Source organism: Vicia villosa, unplaced genomic scaffold, assembly GCF_029867415.1.
Source record: "Vicia villosa cultivar HV-30 ecotype Madison, WI unplaced genomic scaffold, Vvil1.0 ctg.001182F_1_1, whole genome shotgun sequence".
Lineage (NCBI taxonomy): Eukaryota > Viridiplantae > Streptophyta > Magnoliopsida > Fabales > Fabaceae > Vicia > Vicia villosa.
In genome coordinates, this window is record NW_026705523.1 from 380,616 (window position 1) to 402,048 (window position 21,433).

The 21,433-nt window shown below is 41.2% G+C and overlaps 2 protein-coding genes across 2 annotated transcripts; both read right to left on the reverse strand.

The window, feature by feature from the left end:
- Window positions 1-437: 437 nt before the first annotated feature.
- On the reverse strand, window positions 438-1,217 carry LOC131633847 (uncharacterized protein At4g02000-like). The gene has a single exon (XM_058904529.1). It carries the CDS (start codon window positions 1,215-1,217, stop codon window positions 438-440), a length of 780 nt encoding a protein of 259 aa, XP_058760512.1.
- Window positions 1,218-11,801: 10,584 nt separating this feature from the next.
- On the reverse strand, window positions 11,802-12,257 carry LOC131633848 (uncharacterized). Its single transcript, XM_058904530.1, has one exon. The coding sequence runs from the start codon at window positions 12,255-12,257 to the stop codon at window positions 11,802-11,804; it is 456 nt and encodes a 151-aa protein (XP_058760513.1).
- Window positions 12,258-21,433: the final 9,176 nt, after the last annotated feature.

Here is a 21,433-nt window from a genome sequence, read left to right on the forward strand (position 1 = left end):
CACATGTTTATGTTGATTGGCCAGTAGTTGTGACAATGGGAATGAGACGGGTGGGACCTGTTGCTTGAATGAGATAGTTGATAGAACAGGGCCTAACTTTTTCTCCTGGACAAATAGGTTTTGTGCCTGTTAAGAGAAGGCAGACACTACATGATGTGCAGCACTTGTCGGGGATCCTTGAAACAAATTGATTTGTGTCTTCACATGTCTCGTACGAATTGGTTCTTCCTCTACAACTTCTTTATTTTCATGAGACAGATTTCCTTCATCGATAATAGTAACCTCTCCATTATTATTACCATTTTTTGTAATGCTCATCGCTTGTGCATGTTGGCTCGGATCTACCTGTACCACGCCCTCCACCTTCTGATTGGAATCACTATTCTTACTAGGTTGAACGACCACCCTCTCCTCCTCCGTATCACCAGTGTTTCTTTTCATGCTACTGTCTGCATCGGTTTTAAGCCACCAAGAAGAGGAACCACCGCCATAACGTCTGGTATCAGCCTTAAATCATTAGAACTTTCTCTTATGTCGTTGTCTTCCACCATAGCAAAACGAATCTCACATTTGTTCTCTGAATGTCCTAATTTTCCACAAACGAAGAAAAATAAACTCAGTTTCTCATATTTGAATTTAACAACGCACCAGAAACCTCCCTTATTCTTGATTCTCCTTTGCCTCTTCAATGGTTGCCTCACATCAATCTTCACCCTAATTCTCATATACTCGCGCCAGTAACTGGTGTTGTTATTTTTGTCATACTCCACAAAAGCCCCGATGAAATTTGCCAATGTTTTCCCAACTTTTTCCATCATCATTCCCGCTGGTAAGTTGTGGATTTGAATCCAGAAATCAACATGATACAAAGGTATATTTTCAATCTGCATTTCAATCCTTACCTTCTCAATAATCAAGAGGTGTGAATCAAATGTCCATTGTCTGCCTTGTAACATTGCATCCATGTCCAGTTTGTGCGAGAATTGGAAAAGAAATAAACCGTATTTCGCTTCCTTAACTCCCCTCATCGGACTCCACACATCTGCAACTTTATTCTTCATAGCTTGCACATGAATAAATCTATCACATAGGAATCTACCGACAAGGCACCATTTGAGATCTGAAACTTCATCACCATCCTCCTCCACATCAAAACAAAACCCTTCTAAATCGTATTCATCATTTATTGATAAGTTTTCCATGCTCGGTGTCACCATTGTGTCCTAGTATGGAATTGTGTTCGACTAAAGTACCAGAAAAAGTCAATGATCATACCTTCTAAAAAAAAGAGAAAAAACCAAAACCCTAGTAGAACTAGGTCTTCCTAATATTTAATAATGAATAATTTGATAAAGGTTAATGCTAACTTACGGCCTTGTGGCACAAGTTAAGAACTAATTATAGAAAAAATTACTTAGAAATTGTGTATTTTTTCATTAAAAAAATTATAATTAATATTTTTTATTGCTTTTTTTAATACAAAATTTTTATTTATGAATTTCTTAACTTGTGCCTTTTGGACACAAATTAGTTCTCTCTTTAATTTATTTATTTTTTGTAATATACTAATATGTATGAAATTGTTAATTGGATCATGCATTTGGATGGAATATATAATTTTAAAAAATATATATTTTAAAAAATTTATGAAAAATTATTCAAATTAATTTTAAATTTAAATAATTTTAGTAAATTATTAAAAAATAACAATAAATAAAATTTTATAAAAATTATTTAAACTATTTTATTTAAATATTAAAAAAACTGAAACAAACGTAATTTATACAATTTCTTACCCTATGTTATTTTATTTAGTATCACTTAAAAAGACAAGTTTGATCCGTTTTTTAATATCATATGTAGAAATGTTAAAAAAACTTGAACTAAACCCAATTTTGCAGCCTTAGTAATCTTATTATTATTTCATATGGACTTTTTGCAAAATTTATCTGGTCATTGTTCACGTACTGTCCAATCATATCTCTATTTACTCTTTCCACGAAATTTTTCTTCACCGTGAATCCCCACATTACTTTCTAGAAGACATGATTTCAACAAGAGATCTCAATTATTGGTTTAATCTAATCAATCCCTCTCATTATGTAGTTTTGTACATAAACATAACGGAACTAGCTGAAACAGTGACACGTACTGTAACACTTGTCAAACCAGTAACAAAATCATGCATGAAATTAATCTCTAACCTTATCATAGGAGATAACCTTATGGTAAGACAAGTAAGAAATGATTAGTAAACATCTCATAAGTCAAAATTATCCTTTAATCTTAATGATTATGCATAATAAATCGTTTTTCATATTGATTAATATTGAAGATATTTGTAAGAGAATTGAAAGAAGAGAACTCTTATTATATGCTATTGTTATTGAAGGCTTGGAGCTAGCCATGTGTACAACACTAACAATGGTTGGTAGTAACTACTAACATTATTTAGTTTGGTCATGTTATACTCCTTTTGTCTGCTCTAGGGTCCCTTATACTTTGGCATTACCAATGCCAACAATATAGTTCAAAAAAATTGTTGTGCATGACATGTGTATATCACTATAGATGATAATGTATGTTCATGATTTGCCTCCTTATAGAAAAGGAAACTCTAGATCTCTGTTTTCCCATACTTTTGGTAACTTGATGTAATAATAACTGGGCCAACTATGATTTTTTTGGGGTCAAATTTGGGAAATATCAAGTTCACAAGGATGGTTACAATCCGAATCATGATAGTTTGAATTGAGTTTGTTTTTAGTATTATGGTTTAAATATATTTAACTTTATAAAATCGGTTTGTCGAATGAAAGTGGAGACTGTTTCATTTATAAACACATATTTAAATTATATATTATTTAATATTAATTGTAATGCATAATATAAACTGTGAGTGGTTTGACAGTAAAAATTAAAAATGGTTTTGTATAAAAAATTAATAGAAAATTATTGTTAAATCTAATTTATTTTTATAAAATCAATTTGGAGTATAAGAATTTCTGTATTTATAAACACATATTGATACTTTATATTATATGTGAGAATAATTTTAGGTGAAGATTACAAAGTGAAATGTCATGTAAAAGTAGGATAGTGGATTTTACTTTTGTTTCTAAAAAAAATCGTGGGGAGAAAAACAAATTAAATATTGAGAAACTAAGAATTATGGATTTATATTAACAATATCTCAATCAAACTCTTAATATTACTCTTAGACAACTAACGCAATTTCATTTATGTCTTTTGCTTTTGCTTCTGCTTCTGCTTCTGAAGATATACATTATAAAGTCTTTTTTTTTTTTGTTAAAATTTAATTTTTTTTTTCTGAAGTTATATTTACAGAAATATTTTAAAATAAAAAAAATTAAAATAATTTAACATTTCGTAAATACACTTCTGAAACAAATAAAACTTTTTAAAAAAATTCAATATATGACTCCGAAGATAATTTTGAAAAGACACATGGTGCCTAATAACTCTATCTCTAATATCAAATGTCACTATCTCTTTTTTTAGCGTCTCTCACATGAGAGATCACTTTTTTCATTTTCTTTTGGTTTTTTTTAATAACGATTGCAGTTTCGTCAATTTATATTTTTATTAGAAAGACTAAATATAAATGACAGCAAAAAATATTTAAGGCCCGTTTGGTGTGTAGGATATAATAGAGACATGATATGATATCAAGCAGGATAAAGATAAGATATGATACAGATATGATAAGACTTATCCTATCATGTATTTGGTTCACACAGGATACCATATATATATATATATATATATATATATATATATATATATATATATATATATATATATATATATATATATATATATATATATATATATATATATATATATACTAGAATTCATGATCTTTTTCAAGAAAAATTAAAATTATTTACCCAATAGTGTCAATGAATTTTTTTTAATTGTAAACAAATATTTTCTTTATTAATTTATAAATTTTAAAAATTTTACAAAATAATTTTTAAAATATATTAGATAAACAAATTAAAAGTATATATATATATATATATATATATATATATATATATATATATATATATATATATATATATATATATATATATATATATATGGAGCATATCAAGTGAGAGCATTTTTAAATTAACATTCTCTCTCTTGATGAATCCAATGGTTGATATTTCTTCCTCTCATCTCTCATTTAAAAATGTTCTCACTTGATATGCTATATATATATATATATATATAAAATGTAAATGACAAAATTACCCTTGCCAAAACATATATTTAATATGATAAATAATAAAATTAGTATTCATATTTTTAAAATTTTAATATCAAATTAATTTTTATTTATATTTTTTTATATTTAATTTTTTATTTTAAATTATGTTTTATAGAAATAAATTAGTAAATCATTTTTTTATTCTATCCTACCGGATTCTAACTCAACTCATATTCAGGATATCAATTTGAACTAGTGAGGCAGGATATGATAAGTTTCAGAATTAACTTATCATATTCTGTTGTGTCAGCAAACACTGGGTTGAGATATGATATGATACCTGTTCTGGACTGGGCCAAGCTTAGGCCCACTATGATTTTCGGCCCAATAAACCTCAGAGGCCCACGTTCCTCTACGGCCCTCCTACGCAGATAAGATGCCCACCTTAGACATGCTCGGCTGCCCTATATCCCCGAGCATATGACACCGACGTGCTCGGCACTGACGACCCCGCGAACACCTCCGTTGCCGAGGACCCTGCTCCGCGCAGGGCTCCTTCATATTCAACCCTCCGAGCAACACGTATTCCACGTGGCTCCTAAAAGACCGCGTCCCCCTTTAACTTCGGAGCGGTTAACCAGGACAGAGGGCATGCACGCACCTCCGATATTTCCGCTCAGGAAACCTGGCAGTCTCCTAGTTGGGCTTGGGAATCCAACCCAATAGCGAGATCATGGCCCAGCGCTGGGGGCTATAAATACCCTCTTTAACTAGAGGGTCAGGTATTCAATTCTTACTCACTCTTAGCTAGTACTTGCGCTCCTTTGCTCGTCAACTTACTTTGGCATTGGAGTACCTTGCAGGTACACCCCCCCTTCTCCTTCCTAGAAGATCCAGTCCGAGCAGCCTACGACGATTCTTTTGATCAGGTACGATCAGTGGCGCCGTCTGTGGGAAACTTGCTTCCCCATCTTTAACGAACAAAGATCAAAGCTAATCATCTCCAATCGTCATGGCTAACAACAACAACAACAACATCCCAAACGCTGACCCTTTCCTCCTTCAAGAGCTGATCGAGGAATCCTCCCGCGAGCTAGCTAATCATCGTCGGGGGGATCGTCGGCGAAAAAGGTCCGGGCATGAAACCCAGGACACTCAGCCGTTGCAGGTCCTGCAACAGGTCCAGAATGTCGACCATGTTCCCCCCGAAGGGCACGTTCAGAACGGCGAGCAGATCCGAACGACCAACGGGCCGAAACATGCCCAGAATGTGAATGAGACCGACCTTCGAGATGGGCAACATGCTTCCTCATTCACCCACACCTCTGAGAGATGGAGAGCCCGTCACGGGGAGGAAGAGGAACCACTCAACATTCCCGAGGACGCTGACCCCATCACCGTCCGCTTGCTCAAAGAAATACAATTGACGAATAGCCTCCTCAGAATCCAGGACGACCGAATTCACGAACTGGAAAGACAGCGACGACGTCGCCCCTCTCCGCGGAGGCGCCACAGGTCTCGCTCCTATTCCTCCTCGCGTTCACCGCCGAGAAGATACCGTCGGCGTTCTCCATCCTCTTCAAGGTCTCCCCCGAGAAGACATCGCCGCCGGAGGACCCGTTCCCGTTCTCCACCCAGAAAGAACAGGAGGAACCAGAAACCTGAAGCCGCTGAACAAAGAAGCCCCTCCCCCGAACAGGGCCGTCGAGGCCCCTCCAAGGCTGCGTTGGGTGACAACCAAGAGGATTCCCGACGAAACAGGCACTACCGTTCACCAGGACCGAGCGACGAGGAGGACTTCCGCAGCCCCTTGTCCGCCAATATCCGGAGAGCTCACCTCCCTCGGGGGATGGAAAAACCGCCAGTATTGGACCAATACGACGGAACCACTGACCCCGACGACCATATTCGGAGCATCGAAGCGGTCATGGACTATCACGTCGTCAGAGGTTCGATCAAGTGCCGCATTTTCCCGACCACCCTCAGGAAGGGAGCGATGAATTGGTACAGGAACCTCCCTCCGAACTCCATCCACTCCTGGACCGAGCTCAAAGAACTCTTCTTGAGCCACTTCACAGCCTCCCGACGACAACCGAAATCGGAAGCCAATCTCGAGGCCGTGATACAAGGACCCAACGAACCTCTTCGGGATTACCTTGAAAGATTCAACAAGGAGGCCGTCCAAGTGCAGACGGCCGACTACATGAAGAGGTATATCTTGGAGCGAGGACTACTCCCCGGCAGTGACTTCAAGAAGGCCATTAAGATTGAGGAGGTGCACTCGATGAATGCCCTCCTTCGCAAAGCAAAGGCATTCATCGACTTTGAAGAAGCCGAGGCAGCCGCGATCAAGGCCTCGAGAGGCAGTAATGCCGCTCGCAGCTCAAACCTCGAGGATCCAGGGTCACGCCGAGGACAAGACAAAAGAAGGGACGACAGGTCCCAAGATGTCAAAGAACGGCGAGGACCGGCAGGGCGTTTCAATGACTACACTCCTTTGAACACCTCCCGGGAGAGAATCCTGGCCGACTGCCAGAACGCCGAGTTCAAAAAATCCAACATCAGGCCCCCGAAGTCAAATCCTACAAGACCGGGGACGGACAAGTCCAAGTACTGCAAGTACCACAAGAGTCACGGGCACATGACCGACGAATGCATACATCTCAAAGATGCCATAGAGACCCTGATCAAAGAGGGCCACCTGGCAAAATACACCAAGAAGGGAGAACCCTCCAGAAGAGACATCCCTCGAAACTCTGACGAGGGGAACTCACCAGACAGCAGACCGCTTCAAGTCGCGTTGTCCGTGACACAACCGGAAGACTTCATCCCTTTACTCGGCGTGACGACCGCCCTCAGCACCTGGGAACATTTCCCCACCGCAATGGTCATCTCCAACGGAGGCGACCCCGGCTCTCTCACCGTCAGTTCAGTCAAGAGAAAGTTCGACGAGCTACTCAGCGCCAATGCCGACCTCGGCCCTACTCTGCGGAAATTCCGAGGAAAGTCGGAGCCAATCACTTTCTACCTCGAGGAACTGCCCGGCGGAGCTCCAAACGCCACCATTCCCCTCCTCGTCCGAGCCAGAATGGCAAACTTCGATGTTCGACGGGTCCTGGTGGATGAAGGTAGTTCGGTCGATATCATGTACTCTCACCTTTTCCGAACACTTCAGCTGGACGACTCGCACCTCACTCCCTATGTGGGTTCCGACCTCCAGGGTTTTAACGGAGCCACCACCAAACCATGGGGCTACGTCGAGCTGATTGTCACCTTCGGGGAAGGGGAAGCGTCCAGACAAGTCAAAACCAGGTTTTTGGTGATCGACTGCAAAACATTGTACAACTGCATCATCGGACGCCCAACACTGGCCGAGCTAACCGCCGTGCCCTCCACGGTCCATCTGAAGATGAAGTTCTACACGAGGACGGGGAAAGTGGCCACCATCAACGCCGACATTGAAGCTGCGAGGAGAATCTTCGATGCCTCCGTCAAAGGACTAGAGCTGATCGCCCCTCCGACCAGCTCCAACAAAAAACCGAGAGCCGAAGACAAACGCCCCCGGGAAGATCAGGTTCCAACAGCCAACGTCAGCTCAGTCGACCTCGATGCAAGGTTCACACAAGAAGAACTGAAGACCGGGGAAGAGACGCCGGCCCCCCATCCCGTCCGGCCTGTCCCCGACGGAGATTTCGAGCTGACCCCCCTGGGAGACAACGCCGACAGAGCAGTGAAGATCGGCAAAGGCATCCCTGACCTGCCAAAGAAGCAACTCGTAGCCTGCCTTCGAGCCAATGCCGACCTGTTCGCCTGGAGCGCCGCAGAGATGCCCGGACTCGACCCTGAGGTCGCCTGCCACCACCTCTCCATCAATCCAACCGCCAAGGCCGTAGTACAACGTAGGCGTCGGCAGTCTCCTGAGAAAGCGGAGGCTGCCGAGAAAGCTGTAAAAGACCTCCTAGAGGCAAATTTTATTTCCGAGGCCAAGTATTCAACTTGGCTCTCAAACGTTGTACTTGTTAAAAAATCTAATGGAAAATGGAGAATGTGTGTTGATTATACTGATGTTAACCGGGCATGTCCAAAAGACGCCTACCCTTTACCTAATATTGATAGACTGGTCGACAACTCGGCCGGCTATAAACTGTTGTCCTTCATGGACGCTTATTCTGGTTACAACCAGATTCCCATGGCGAAATGCGACAAGCAATGCACGGCTTTCATGACCGAATCGGGCAATTATTACTATAATGTAATGCCCTTCGGACTCAAAAACACCGGAGCAACTTACCAGCGGATGATGAACAAGGTCTTCCGAGGAGAAATCGGCGACACACTCGAGGTATATATGGACGACATGATCGTCAAATCTCGAGAGGACTCCGACCACACGCTGCATCTCGAGCGGGTCTTCAAGCAGGCCAGGTCCTGCAGGATGCGCTTCAATCCAGAGAAGTGCACCTTCGGAGTACGGGCAGGTAAATTCCTCGGCTTCTACTTGACAGAACGAGGAATAGAAGCCAACCCCGATAAATGCCGAGCATTCTCAGACCTCCCTACCCCCACCAATAAAAAATTCATCCAAATACTAAACGGAATGCTCACGGCATTATCCCGCTTCGTCGCGAAATCCGCCCAGCACGCACTTCCATTCTTTAAGCTTCTTCGGAAGGAAGCAGCTTTCGAGTGGTCCGAGGAATGCGAACGAGCTTTATCCCACCTCAAACAAGTGCTCTCCAAACCCCCGGTGCTATCCCGACCAGACAGCAACGAGGTTCTTTATCTCTACTTGGCCGTTTCAGGCGAGGCGGCCAGCGCGGCCCTGATCCGAGAAACGGAAGACGGGCAGAAGCCGGTGTACTTCACTAGCAAAGCCCTTCAGGGGCCCGAGGTCCGCTATCAACAGATAGAAAAAATCGCGCTAGCCCTAATAACGGCCGCCAGAAGACTGAGGTACTACTTCCTCGCCCACACTATTGTCGTCCGGACAGACCAACCGATCAAACAACTTCTCAGCCGACCAGACATGGCCGGGAGAATGCCGAGGTGGTCCCTCGAACTGTCCGAGTTCGACATACAATACGAGGGCAGGAAAGCGTTAAAAGCCCAAGCACTCGCCGACTTCGTGGCCGAGATGGCGACGATCTCCAACTCCCCAACACCCACCGGGAATAAGTGGACCATCTATGTTGATGGCGCCTCAAGCCACGCGGGCAGCGGAGCTGGTATCATCTTGGAGAACGACGAGGGGCTCGTCATCGAAGTATCCTTAGTCCTATCCTTCACCACATCAAACAACCAGGCTGAGTACGAAGCCCTCCTAGCGGGCCTACGCCTCGCCAAGGACGTGGGCGCTCAGGAAGTCATGATTTATACCGACTCTCAACTGGTCGCATCCCAAGTTAGCGGCGATTACCAGGCCAAAAACGACACGCTAGCCGAGTATCTATCGCTCGTCAAAGAAAAGATGAAAAGATTCACAAAGGCAGACGTCGCACACATCCCTCGGGAGCACAACTCACGGGCCGACCTTTTATCCAAGCTTGCGAGCACGAGAAAGAAGGGAGGGAACAAGTCAGTGATACAAGAGATCTTGTCCGATCCAAGCATAGGCAAAAACACGCAAGCCATACAAGTGTTTTCCATCGGAGACGACCAATGCTGGATGACCCCGGTGTACAAATACATCACGAACGACGAGCTCCCCGATGACCCGAAGGAAGCCTCAGCCATTAAGAGGAGAGCCTGCTCGTACACAGTCATCGAAAATAAACTCTACCGACGAGGCTTCTCCGTCCCACTTCTTAAATGCATCGACGGCTCGCAGGCACTAGAAGTACTGCAAGAGCTTCACGAGGGGATTAACGGCCAACATCTCGGCGGTCGGTCGCTGGCGAGGAAAGCCCTCAGAGCCGGCTATTATTGGCCGACTATGCAGCAGGACGCCAAAGAGCATGTTCAGAAATGCGACAGATGTCAGCGGCATGCCGACATGCACCTAGCTCCCCCCAACGAGCTTAAATCCCTCTCCTCTCCTTGGCCTTTCTCCACCTGGGGAATGGACCTCCTCGGCCCTTTCCCAGTCGGATCATACCAGAATAAGTACCTGGTGGTCGCCGTGGATTACTTCACGAAATGGATAGAGGCCGAACCTCTCGCCAAAATCACATCTCAAAACGTGCTACGCTTCTACAAACGAAACATACTCGCTCGGTTCGGGGTGCCACAGGCTATAATCACCGACAATGGCACCCAATTCACCGATAGGAAGTTCCAAGAATTCGTGGCCAAGCTCGGCACGAAACAGCACTTCACCTCAGTCGAACACCCTCAAACGAACGGGCAGGCGGAGGCAGCCAACCGAGTCATCCTCCGAGGACTGAAAAGGAGGCTCGGCGAAGCTAAAAAAGCTTGGGTCGAAGAACTACATAGCGTACTTTGGGCGTATAGGACGACGCCCCATTCGAGCACGGGCGAGACTCCCTTCAGATTAACCTACGGCACCGAAGCCGTAATCCCCGTGGAAATCCGAGAACCTTCTCGGCGCACCGAATCCCCCCTCGAGGAAGAACTTAACGACGAGGCCATGAGGGAAGAGCTCGATATGGTAGAGGAGATCCGAGCAGGATCCTCCCTCCGAGAAGCTAAACTAAAACAGCAAATAGCCCTTCGCCATAACGCCAAAGTTATAAAGCGCGAATTTGAAATCGGCGCCCTAGTACTCCGCAGAAACATGAAAGACTCGCGCGAGGGAAAACTAGCTCCAAACTGGGAAGGCCCGTACCGAGTTTACGATAAAACAGAGAACGGCGCCTACTACCTCGAGGATCTCCTCGGAGTAAGACTTGCTCGGCCCTGGAACGCTGAAAAACTCAGACGTTACTACAGTTAGACCCAACCTAACACCCCCGGACGCCTGTATCCAACACGGGTGCTAACCGGGTATGGACCCGCGTCGTAGGTACGAACGCGAGAACTCCACGACAGCAACGGTCGGATACTACCACAAAATGGGAGAACCGACCACACGGAAGACTCTACACCTAGACCCTCCGTGGAAGTACCTGCATGGCAGAACCCCAGCTCGCGATGGGACCGTTCACGCCGCGAGGACTTGGCCATGATCATGGACTCGTACTCGCTAACAGCGCACACCTGCTCTGCGCACCCGGTCCGTACTCAACACGCCCGGGCAATCAATCTAGGCCGAGCATAGTCCACAAAACCGATAATATCACAAGAACATAAGTAACTCTCCGGCGTATCCGAGCATAAGTCATCAGTTACCTAAAGCAATCGAAAAATATTCTAAGTATGGAGGAGATACCCCGTCATACGAGCACAACAGGAAAGTTATCAAAACACGAGCATACCACGACAACGCCGAAAGTGCAGATAAACAGATATAAGCAAGCAAAATTATAGAACATTAAAATTGCCGACCAACTTGGTCGACGATATCCAAAGGTTACAATCAAAAGGCCGGGCACGCAGGCCCCCAAAGTACTCCGGGCATTACCCGACAAAAGATAAAATGGCACGCAGGCCGAAGAAGAAGGGCACGCAGGCCCAGGACCACTATCTACTCTTCACTCTCTGGAGACTCGGGCACCAACGCGCCGTCCACAATCTTCGAAGAAAGCCCGATATTATCCTCCTTCAAACCAGGGTTTAGAAGCCTCAGTTGACGAACAGCACGCTCGAAACCGACTTCAGCCATGTCAGCCAAGCTTATCTTCAGGCTATCTATCTTCTCCACGAATTCAGCCCTAGTCTGCAGAGTGGCCACATCCGACGACTCGTCAGCCGAGGGAGCCCACTCAAGCCGAAGGTCGGCGAGCTTTTTCTTTTCCGCCGCAATCTCCCCGTCCTTCTGCTTGAGAACCGCGTCGATCTTTCTCTTCAACTCCTTGCGATCAGTCTCCAGGGTCTTCACCCTATCCTCGGCAGTCTTCTTTGCCGCCTCCGCCTCCTTCAGGGCCTCGGACGAGCCCGAGCCACCACTGGCTAACATTTGGGCCATCCCCAAAACCCTCATCACGGCAGCACCGTCGCACGCCAGCTGTTTCTAAAGGGACGGAGGGTCCATCTCACCGATCCGACGAGCTTCATCCGGAGAAGTAACCATGGGAAACTTCTCAAAATAACCTCCATCCTTGTAGCAAGGAGGCAATACAAAACCACGCTCGGGACCTAAGCTCGACGGCTCATGGCGCCCCTCGGTAGCACGAGGTCTCTTGGAAGACCTCTCGTCCTCCTTCATCCGAGGAGAACCTGCTGAGGCCGAGTTCTCTGCAGCACCAGTGCCCCGATTCTTCTTCTTCTTCTGATTCCTCTTTGCATCCAGGGCCATCTTCAGGACTGGATCCTCCTTCTCCGGCATGGCATCTGCAAAGAAAAAATAAAAGGAGTTAGCGAAAACACAGGACAGAAAAAGGAAAGCAGGGTGAATAGGCACAACCTAACAACGCCCGAGTCTCCTCGGGAGTCCGACAAGATAGCAGAGCCTTGGTATTAATAGGCCGCTGCTCCATGACCGGCACACCATTCTCGTCCAATACGGGACTCCCATTCCTCGTCACCCACCGGGACATAGTAAAGCTGTCCACATATTTGCATAGGACCGAATAGGACTCTGCGTCTTGCTAGTCCAGGTCCCCATCTTCCCAAACGTAATGTTTAGGGGGAGACGAGAAGTGACCTTTCCACCAGAAAAACGGGAACCTCGTACAGAATTCCCTTGCTACCTGCCCGTCCTCACCCCTCACTAACTCCCCGTCGGCGTCACGAAGGACCACGGAATCCGACACATCGTGGTAAGCCGCCGGGCTGAGCGGACGAACGACAAAGTATCGATCCTTGAAACCTTTCACAGAGTCAGTGTACATCCCGAAGAGCTTCCGCTCGGCATTCTTGAACGAGACCCAACCATATCGCCCGTCTGCCGCCTGTCTTTGAACACGAAAGCACCGGGCGAACAATGCGGTCGTGGCGCCAATACCCAAGTAATCACAAACAATCTCGAATGCTCGCATAAAAGCAAAAGCATTGGGGTGCAATTGGGACGGCGCCAAATTTAGAAACGCCATCATCGATTTCTGAAAGTCGGAGAAGGGCAGTCGGAAGCCGAGCTCCTTGAACACGTACTCGTACATCGCAAAGCCATCCCCGTTGAACCGAGAACATATGCGCTCGTCCTGAGACGGGCACGTCACTTGGTAATTCGGCGCTTCGCCCTCTCTCAAAACCTCGATTTCTGTAAAGACCCCATCTAGAGACTCAGTGTATCGGGAAGTGACCGTTAAGGCTTCCTCGGCTATCCAGTCGGCCGCAACCGTGCATTCGTAACTAAACAAGGGCATTGGGGAGACCCCTCCCTCGGCGTCCGGGCCGGGAGAATCAACATGGTCGTCGTCGGCCAGAGAGGGCGCATTTTGATCCTCGATGATCTCGACGTCTGAACTTGTGGCCGTCGAGGCATCCGACTCGCTACTCCACGACGAATCAGATCCCGAGCCGGACTCCGAGCTAGCGCTCGAATCAGATTCACCTGCACGCAGAAGGGAGAAAGTGAATTCGACAGTTCATCAAATCCACCCTTCCACCGCAATGCAAGCGAAAGGGTAGAGCAGGAGCGGCGGAGCCCCCGGCTAAACCCCCATCGAGGAAAGACGCCCGTCAGCCGAGGACTCGCGAAAGGACGCGACATGACAACGAAAAATCATCCGAACAAGCACGGTGGCCCAACGCCACGTCATCTAGTCCGCCGACCCATACTAACCCCCGGGCATCGCCTGGATAACCCGAGGAGGAAACAACGATCGCTCGTTGATTCCAGCCTACGTCTACGACGACGACCGCGAAAATAAAGCACACAAACCCTACGGAAAAGAATAAAGCAACGAAGAGGGAAGCGAACTTACGTGAAGACATGGTGACGATGACCGGATGAGCTTCTCGGTAGACGAATGGTATGGTGAACAATCTGGAAGAGTATCTTCCGGGGAACGCCTGTCTGATGCCGAGCAGGTAAACAGAGAGAGTGAAACTTCCAAATGAGAGGATTCGCCCCCTTTTATAGGGAAAGGGCTCGGAAGGCGAAGCGTCGCTTCTCCTGACAAGCGCCGCCTCCTAGACCCTAGGCCATTATTACCTATGCCACGTCAGCGCGCGTCGCCCACGCGCGACGTTTTGTCCCTCCACAGGCTGTTTCTCCGAGAACATCTGGTTGACGAGGAGCCATCTAATCGAGCATCTCCCCAGCCCGAGCATCAGGTAAAGTCACAGCTTGACCAGAAAACTCCGACTTGGGGGGCTCCTGTTCTGGACTGGGCCAAGCTTAGGCCCACTATGATTTTCAGCCCAATAAACCTCAGAGGCCCACGTTCCTCTACGGCCCTCCTACGCAGATAAGATGCCCACCTTAGACATGCTCGGTTGCCCTATATCCCCGAGCATATGACACCGACGTGCTCGGCACTGACGACCCCGCGAACACCTCCGTTGCCGAGGACCCTGCTCCGCGCAGGGCTCCTTCATATTCAACCCTCCGAGCAACACGTATTCCACGTGGCTCCTAAAAGACCGCGTCCCCCTTTAACTTCGGAGCGGTTAACCAGGACAGAGGGCATGCACGCACCTCCGATATTTCCGCTCAGGAAACCTGGCAGTCTCCTAGTTGGGCTTGGGAATCCAACCCAATAGCGAGATCATGGCCCAGCGCTGGGGGCTATAAATACCCTCTTTAACTAGAGGGTCAGGTATTCAATTCTTACTCACTCTTAGCTAGTAATTGCGCTCCTTTGCTCGTCAACTTACTTTGGCATTGGAGTACCTTGCAGGTACACCCCCCCTTCTCCTTCCTAGAAGATCCAGTCCGAGCAGCCTACGACGATTCTTCTGACCAGGTACGATCAATACCGATATTCTATCATGTCTTTTATCCTGCGCACTAAACGAACCTTTATATTTTTTATCGTTCAAGTTTCTTTTTCCGGTATTATTATTTGTTGAGTTTTAATCACATTTTGATACTCCTATAATAAAAATATCATAACAATAGTATGGGAAAAGCTAACATGTGCCCCAAGGACACAAGTTAATGAGATATTTATAGAAATATTCTCTTGGAACGCGTGCATTCAATGTATTGAAACTTTAAATATGACTCTGTTACATTTAATTACATTTAATTTTTTCTAATTATAGTATCTTTAACATGTGTCCTTAAGGCACACGTTAGCATGACCCCAATAGTAATATTACTACTATTAAAAATATATACTAAGGAAACCTAAAACTTAGTTTCTAAAAGGATTGAAGCTGCCATGTTTTGAATGTCGACCAAAATGTTTAAAAGGTATACTTTTAAAGGAAAATATATTTAAAAAGAATATAAAGGCACTCATGCAGACTCGTCGTAGCAACAACCAAAAAAAAAAAAAAAGATAAAATCTTTAAATTTTATGTGGTTTGCAGAGCACAAAAAACGGAAAAGCATGATAGTGCTAAAGAGGGGTAAACACATGATGGAAATCAATAATTGTGTTGGAGACATACAATCACCGTTTAAAGGATAGTAACACCAATTAAAAAATGAATGATTTTAATACGCAAAAAGAAAAGTCATTGATTTTGAATTAGAATATTTCCATAGCAAGAAGCAATGAATCTATGTTTGACTCAACTCCATTTGATCTAGTTAACTAGGTGCATACACTACTGACTTGGTGACAAATAAATTGCTGGCCAAAATATCCATTACTCCTAACAATTTTATATAAATAAATTGCTGGCCAAAATATCCATTACTCCAATTGCTTATGTAATCTTGGCATATTTGAAAATTTTCTGATTATGTTTGTAGATTACCAGACAAAGTTAAAGAATTATTGTATAAACTCGCACGTCATACATTTATGCAGCTGTAATACTTGCCCTATTTAATTCCAATACTGATGAGATCACAAAATCTTTTATTAAACATTTGTATAATTTCCATTGTTTTTAAAAACCGCTTTTGGTAAAAGTTTCTTTTACTAATTAAAAATAGATCATAGATTTGCCACTTACGTATGAATCATGTCTTCAAATTCCAATTAGCTAGGATAACGTGTTTCAAGATTAGCAGACACAAGAAATGTAAAGAGTTTATGAAAAAATTAGTAAAGCACCCCATGCAAGAAATTAGGATAAAACACTAAGAATTTTAGCCAAATGAAGTATCTGTTTTTTTGTGCCAAGTGTTTCTATGACATCTTCGTTGCTACAATTAGGTAAGACTTTGAGTTGGTTTGGCGTCCGGTGACACGACACGTATGTTTGTCTATATTATAAGATAAACAAATTAATGGATTTTATATATAGTTTATCTATCTAAGATACATGAAACATCATATCAATAGAGTTGTGTCACTAATTGAGATTTTGTCTGGACCAAGCGTGATGCAATGTATATGTATTCATGCCAATCATACTTACCATAAAGGTTTGTTAGTGTAAAACATTATCAAGCGTACCTAAGTATAAACCCCCTTTTCACTTTTTCTTTCTCTTTAAATATAATTTCTTTAAAATAAATATATACTTTATTTACATAAGACAAACAAACTAACTATATAAAGGGTCGGCCAACACTAGGGGTGTTTGCGGTGCGGTTTTGACGAAAAAAATCATCCGAAGCAGGAGAGAAAAATTCGTGCGATTTGATTTGGTTCGGTTGGCTTTTAAAAAAAATCCGAACCAAATCAAACCAAATCAATGTGGTTTGGTTCGGTTCGGTTGGTTCGGTTTTTTACACATATTTTATTGAACCATACATACACATATAGATGACAACATAATTTTGTATTTAGACATTCATACACTATCAAATAACAACAAAACTCATCATATTTTGACAACAATTTTCTATTTAATATGTAAAAATTAAATTAGACAAAAGTGGAATATTAAACCTAAAATATTAGCATAAAACAATATAAAAATCATTATAATGAAATAAAAAATAGAAGAAACGGGTGATTAGTGAAGGTGAAAAAGAAAAAAAAAAGAGTTGACAGATTAGAGAAGAAGATGTGCGATAAAAACGAAACTGAAATACGGAACATTTACATAAAAATGAGAAGGTGAAAAAGAAAGAATATAAGAGAGTAGAGATTATAGAAGAAGAGAGTATATGTATGTGGCAAAGAAGGTCGGATAATGTTATTAGAGATTTGAGAAGATCGAAACTAAAATTATATGTGTAAGGATGAAAAAATTGTTCGTAATCATAAGGCTAATGTATAATAAGTTTAAGTTTGGGCTAGATGTGAGTTAAGTAAAAGTTAGGTTGTAACATAATGCGGTTTGGTTCGGTTTGGTTCGGTTAACAAAATACAAGCCGCAAACCGAATCATATCGAACCGTGCGATTTTGTTAAAAGATGACTCAAATTAATCCGAACCAAATGCGATTTTTTGCAGTTTCGATTTGGTTTAGTTTGCGGTTTTCTATTGGGTTGGTTTGGTTTTAAACACCCCTAGCCGTTGAGGTAATTTTAAATTAAACTAGTAGAGGACCCGTGCGCCCGCACGGGTCGCGTAAAGTCGTTATAAATATTAAATACATATAATATGGTTATGGTTAAAGAATTCTATTAAAATATATATTAATTAAGCGAAAAAATTTATTCAATAATGATTAGCATATCCATATTAATATAATGTATCCATTTGTATTTTGTTTCAATGATGATATTAATGTTGGATAAAAATTCAAATAATATTAGAAATAATAAATTATTATTGTTGATTACAAATTTAACTATGAAAAAATAAAGTTCTTGAAAAAAAATAAAAATATATATAGATACTGTAGTAATTATGTACTATTGTGAAATAGCGGGTCACGTAAAGTCGGTATAAATAAAGAATAAAATTAATATTTTTATGGTTAAAGAATTATAACAAAAAATATATTAATTAGGAGAAACATTTTCTTCAATGATAATTATCAAATCAATATAAATTTAAATAGTATTTTTAATTTGTTTTATGATATAAATATAAAGTCATGTTAGGTAAACTAACATGTTTAATAATCTATGAAATCAAATAATTAAATATTTGTATTACATTATATAATAAATATAAATCAATATATTTTTTCCCACCCAATCAAAAATTTTGAGTTATATATTATGGTGTGAAATGAATGATTACTATTAAAAGGAGATGATTATATTTAGTTCTGCATGTACAGAAAAAGGCATTTCAACAGTTTCCAAAAACTTGTGCACGTTTACCTACTAAAAGGAAGTCTAACAGGTAATGGGACTTTGAGTATATATAGTAGTACGACACATTTGTTATCCACGCTTCAAGTACCAAATCAAGAAACCTAATCCGTAAGTGGGAAGAAAAATGGGTAGCTTCTCCCAAGTTGCAAAAGCTTGCAGGTCGTTGATCAATTTTTTCTGCAATCCAATCTCTGTTTTTCGTTTGTTTTCTATGAAATGTGACTTTTGTTCATGATTGTTTCTGATTATGTAGATCTATGAAATTTGTTGTGGTTCAAGACCCTCTCCAACAATTGGCGATTAAACGGAGGATGAAGCATAGTAAGAAGATGCTGCGGATGAGGTTGAAGATGAAGAAAGAACGGATTACCAAGTTGTGCACTGAGTGGGCTTTGCATGTGGTGGAGGGTGTTGCATGCGGCTGGGAAAGGGGAAGTAAGGTTCAGAACATAGCAGGGGTGTGGCAGAATGAGATGCTTGGAATCAGGTGGTCGGGAAAGCATCAGGAATTGAGGGCTGGTTTGAGGTTTGCAATACTTGAAGACGTCGAATTTCTAACTGATGTTCTGGGAAGTGTTGGACTGGAGATAAACCCCAGAATGATAGAAATATCCAATTCAGTGTATATTGGGAAGATTGTCTTTGAAAGTGAAAGGTATAAGAATCTTATTATCCGATTTTCGAAAAGGCATGATATTAGGTTATATGAATTTAATTAAAATTTAAGCATTAAGTCTGTGTTTGCTGTTTGAATGACAGTGAATGGATGATATGGACAGAGTTGGTGAAGAAGCTGAAAAGAATGGTTAGTAATATCTTTTACATGTTAAATTCTTTGTTTATTATGCTGTATGTTTCTGGAAATTAGTTGAAATTAGGATTCTGTTGTATTGCAGGTTTAAAGAAGATGTATTGTTGGGGTATTGCAGGCTATGGTGAATGAAGGAGTGCAAAGTTTTGGAAGAACAGTAGATTGTTTTGAATGATGTTGCTGGGTTTTTTTGTTTTTGTTTTAGTTGTATGTGGTTTAATGTTATGTTTCAGACTTTTTATGTTTGTAATTCATAGCTTGGCTTTTTGATTGAAACAGTTAATGCTTTCATGGCTACTTTATAATTGCAATATAATACTGGTATGCTTTGCAACAATGTGTGAAAATCAAATGGATGAGCATGGTTTAAATTTAGTGTTATGTACTCCTGTTAGTATAATTTGGTTATGTTTAATATTTTACTGAATTTTCAACATAAACTTAAAGTTAATAGAAGAATGGGGAATATATATATATATATATATATATATATATATATATATATATATATATATATATGTTGAAATATGCAAATAAGCATATCAATATGTGTAAGAAATCTTGAAACATGAATTATAGTTCAGTTAAGTATGTATACAAAAAGATATATAAATTCCCAATGTTTTTGAAACATATTAGTAAGTGTTGAAAAATAATAATAACAGCTTGTTTAAATATATTTTCGTAGAATATTAAAATTAGTGGGATCAATAAGCAAAGTAATATTATAAAATATAAATTTCATATTATATTGAGTAATTGATTTTTATTTATTAGGTTAGTGGGAAAAAAACAATTTGACAACCTTTGTTACTAAAAGATATTCTAAAGTTTATTTAATAATTTTAAAAGAATTATATATGGAGTATTTATCAACTAATATTTGCATAAATTTTAAATTATGAATAATATATATGCTGATAAATGCACATAAGGATGTCAATATGTGTAAGAAATATTGTAACATGAATTATAAATGAGTTATGTATGTATACGAAAAGATATATAAATTCCTATTGTTTTAGAAATATATTACAAAGTGTTGAAAAATAATAATAATAGGTTGTTTAAATTTAGTTCCATAGGATATTAAAATTAGTGGGATGAATAAGCTAAGTAATATAATAAAATATTTTTTTCATATTCTATTGAGTAATTGATTTATAATTAATAGGTGAGTGGGAAAAAACATCTTGACAATAATTATATATGGAGTATTTATCAACTCCTATTTGCATAAATTTTAAATTATGATAACATATGTTTGATTTATTAAATTTGATGAAAAAAAGTAATATTTGAAATAAAGAAGGATTGATAAAAAAAAAAAATTGTTCCTAAAAACTGGGTTTTAATTAAAAGTTGGAATATAAATAAAAAATATATAATGTTTGTATTTTAAAACGCGGGAAAAATTAGAAAAGAGTAAGTAATAAAAACAAACAAAGGAAATCTAAATAAAAAAATCGTGTACTGCATGGAATTGGTAAAGCTTAAAAAAAGTGTATGCATGTATGTTTGAAGTTAACAGATAGAGATAACTTAAATGCCTTTTTTTTCGTTAGAATACAAAGTGTTGTTTCCAAATGGTTTAGTAAATGCTTTACACGGTGGATCATAGGTAACAGATGATTGATTGAGATAGGGGTCATTTACTGAATAAGTCTAGGGAAAAGGAAAAGGAAGCGTGCAAAGTTGAGTTACAATATATTGTGGACTGTTTACATTACACAGCTTCTCTCGTTCTCATTCCGGTCTTTAGGAAAAAACTGACAACACTTCTGGAGATAGCAACAGCACATGACGATGAGGCTTGGAAGAAAGCCAACGTATGGGTGGTTATCAGATGAGGAAGAAGAAGTCATCAGGTTAGATACATGAATTCCTATTTAATTTACTTGTTTTGGCATAAAGTTCATGTGCGATCTAGTTAGGTTTTAGGGTTTTTTGATTTCTGATGCATGCTAAAATAGATTTGTTTAATTAATAGAAAATGATGTCAATGGAGTTTATTGTTTAATATTTCCCAGATCAGGTCTTCGTAACATTGTGGGGGATCAACTTGTATTGAATGTTTATTTGCCTAATCGTGTTAATCTATAAAGTATAAGTGTTTTATTTT

Excerpts from the sequence above, each read along its gene's own strand:
- LOC131633847 (XM_058904529.1), bottom strand. The coding sequence starts at position 1,217 with ATGGTGACACCGAGCATGGAAAACTTATCAATAAATGATGAATACGAT.
- LOC131633848 (XM_058904530.1), bottom strand. The coding sequence starts at position 12,257 with ATGAGGGTTTTGGGGATGGCCCAAATGTTAGCCAGTGGTGGCTCGGGC.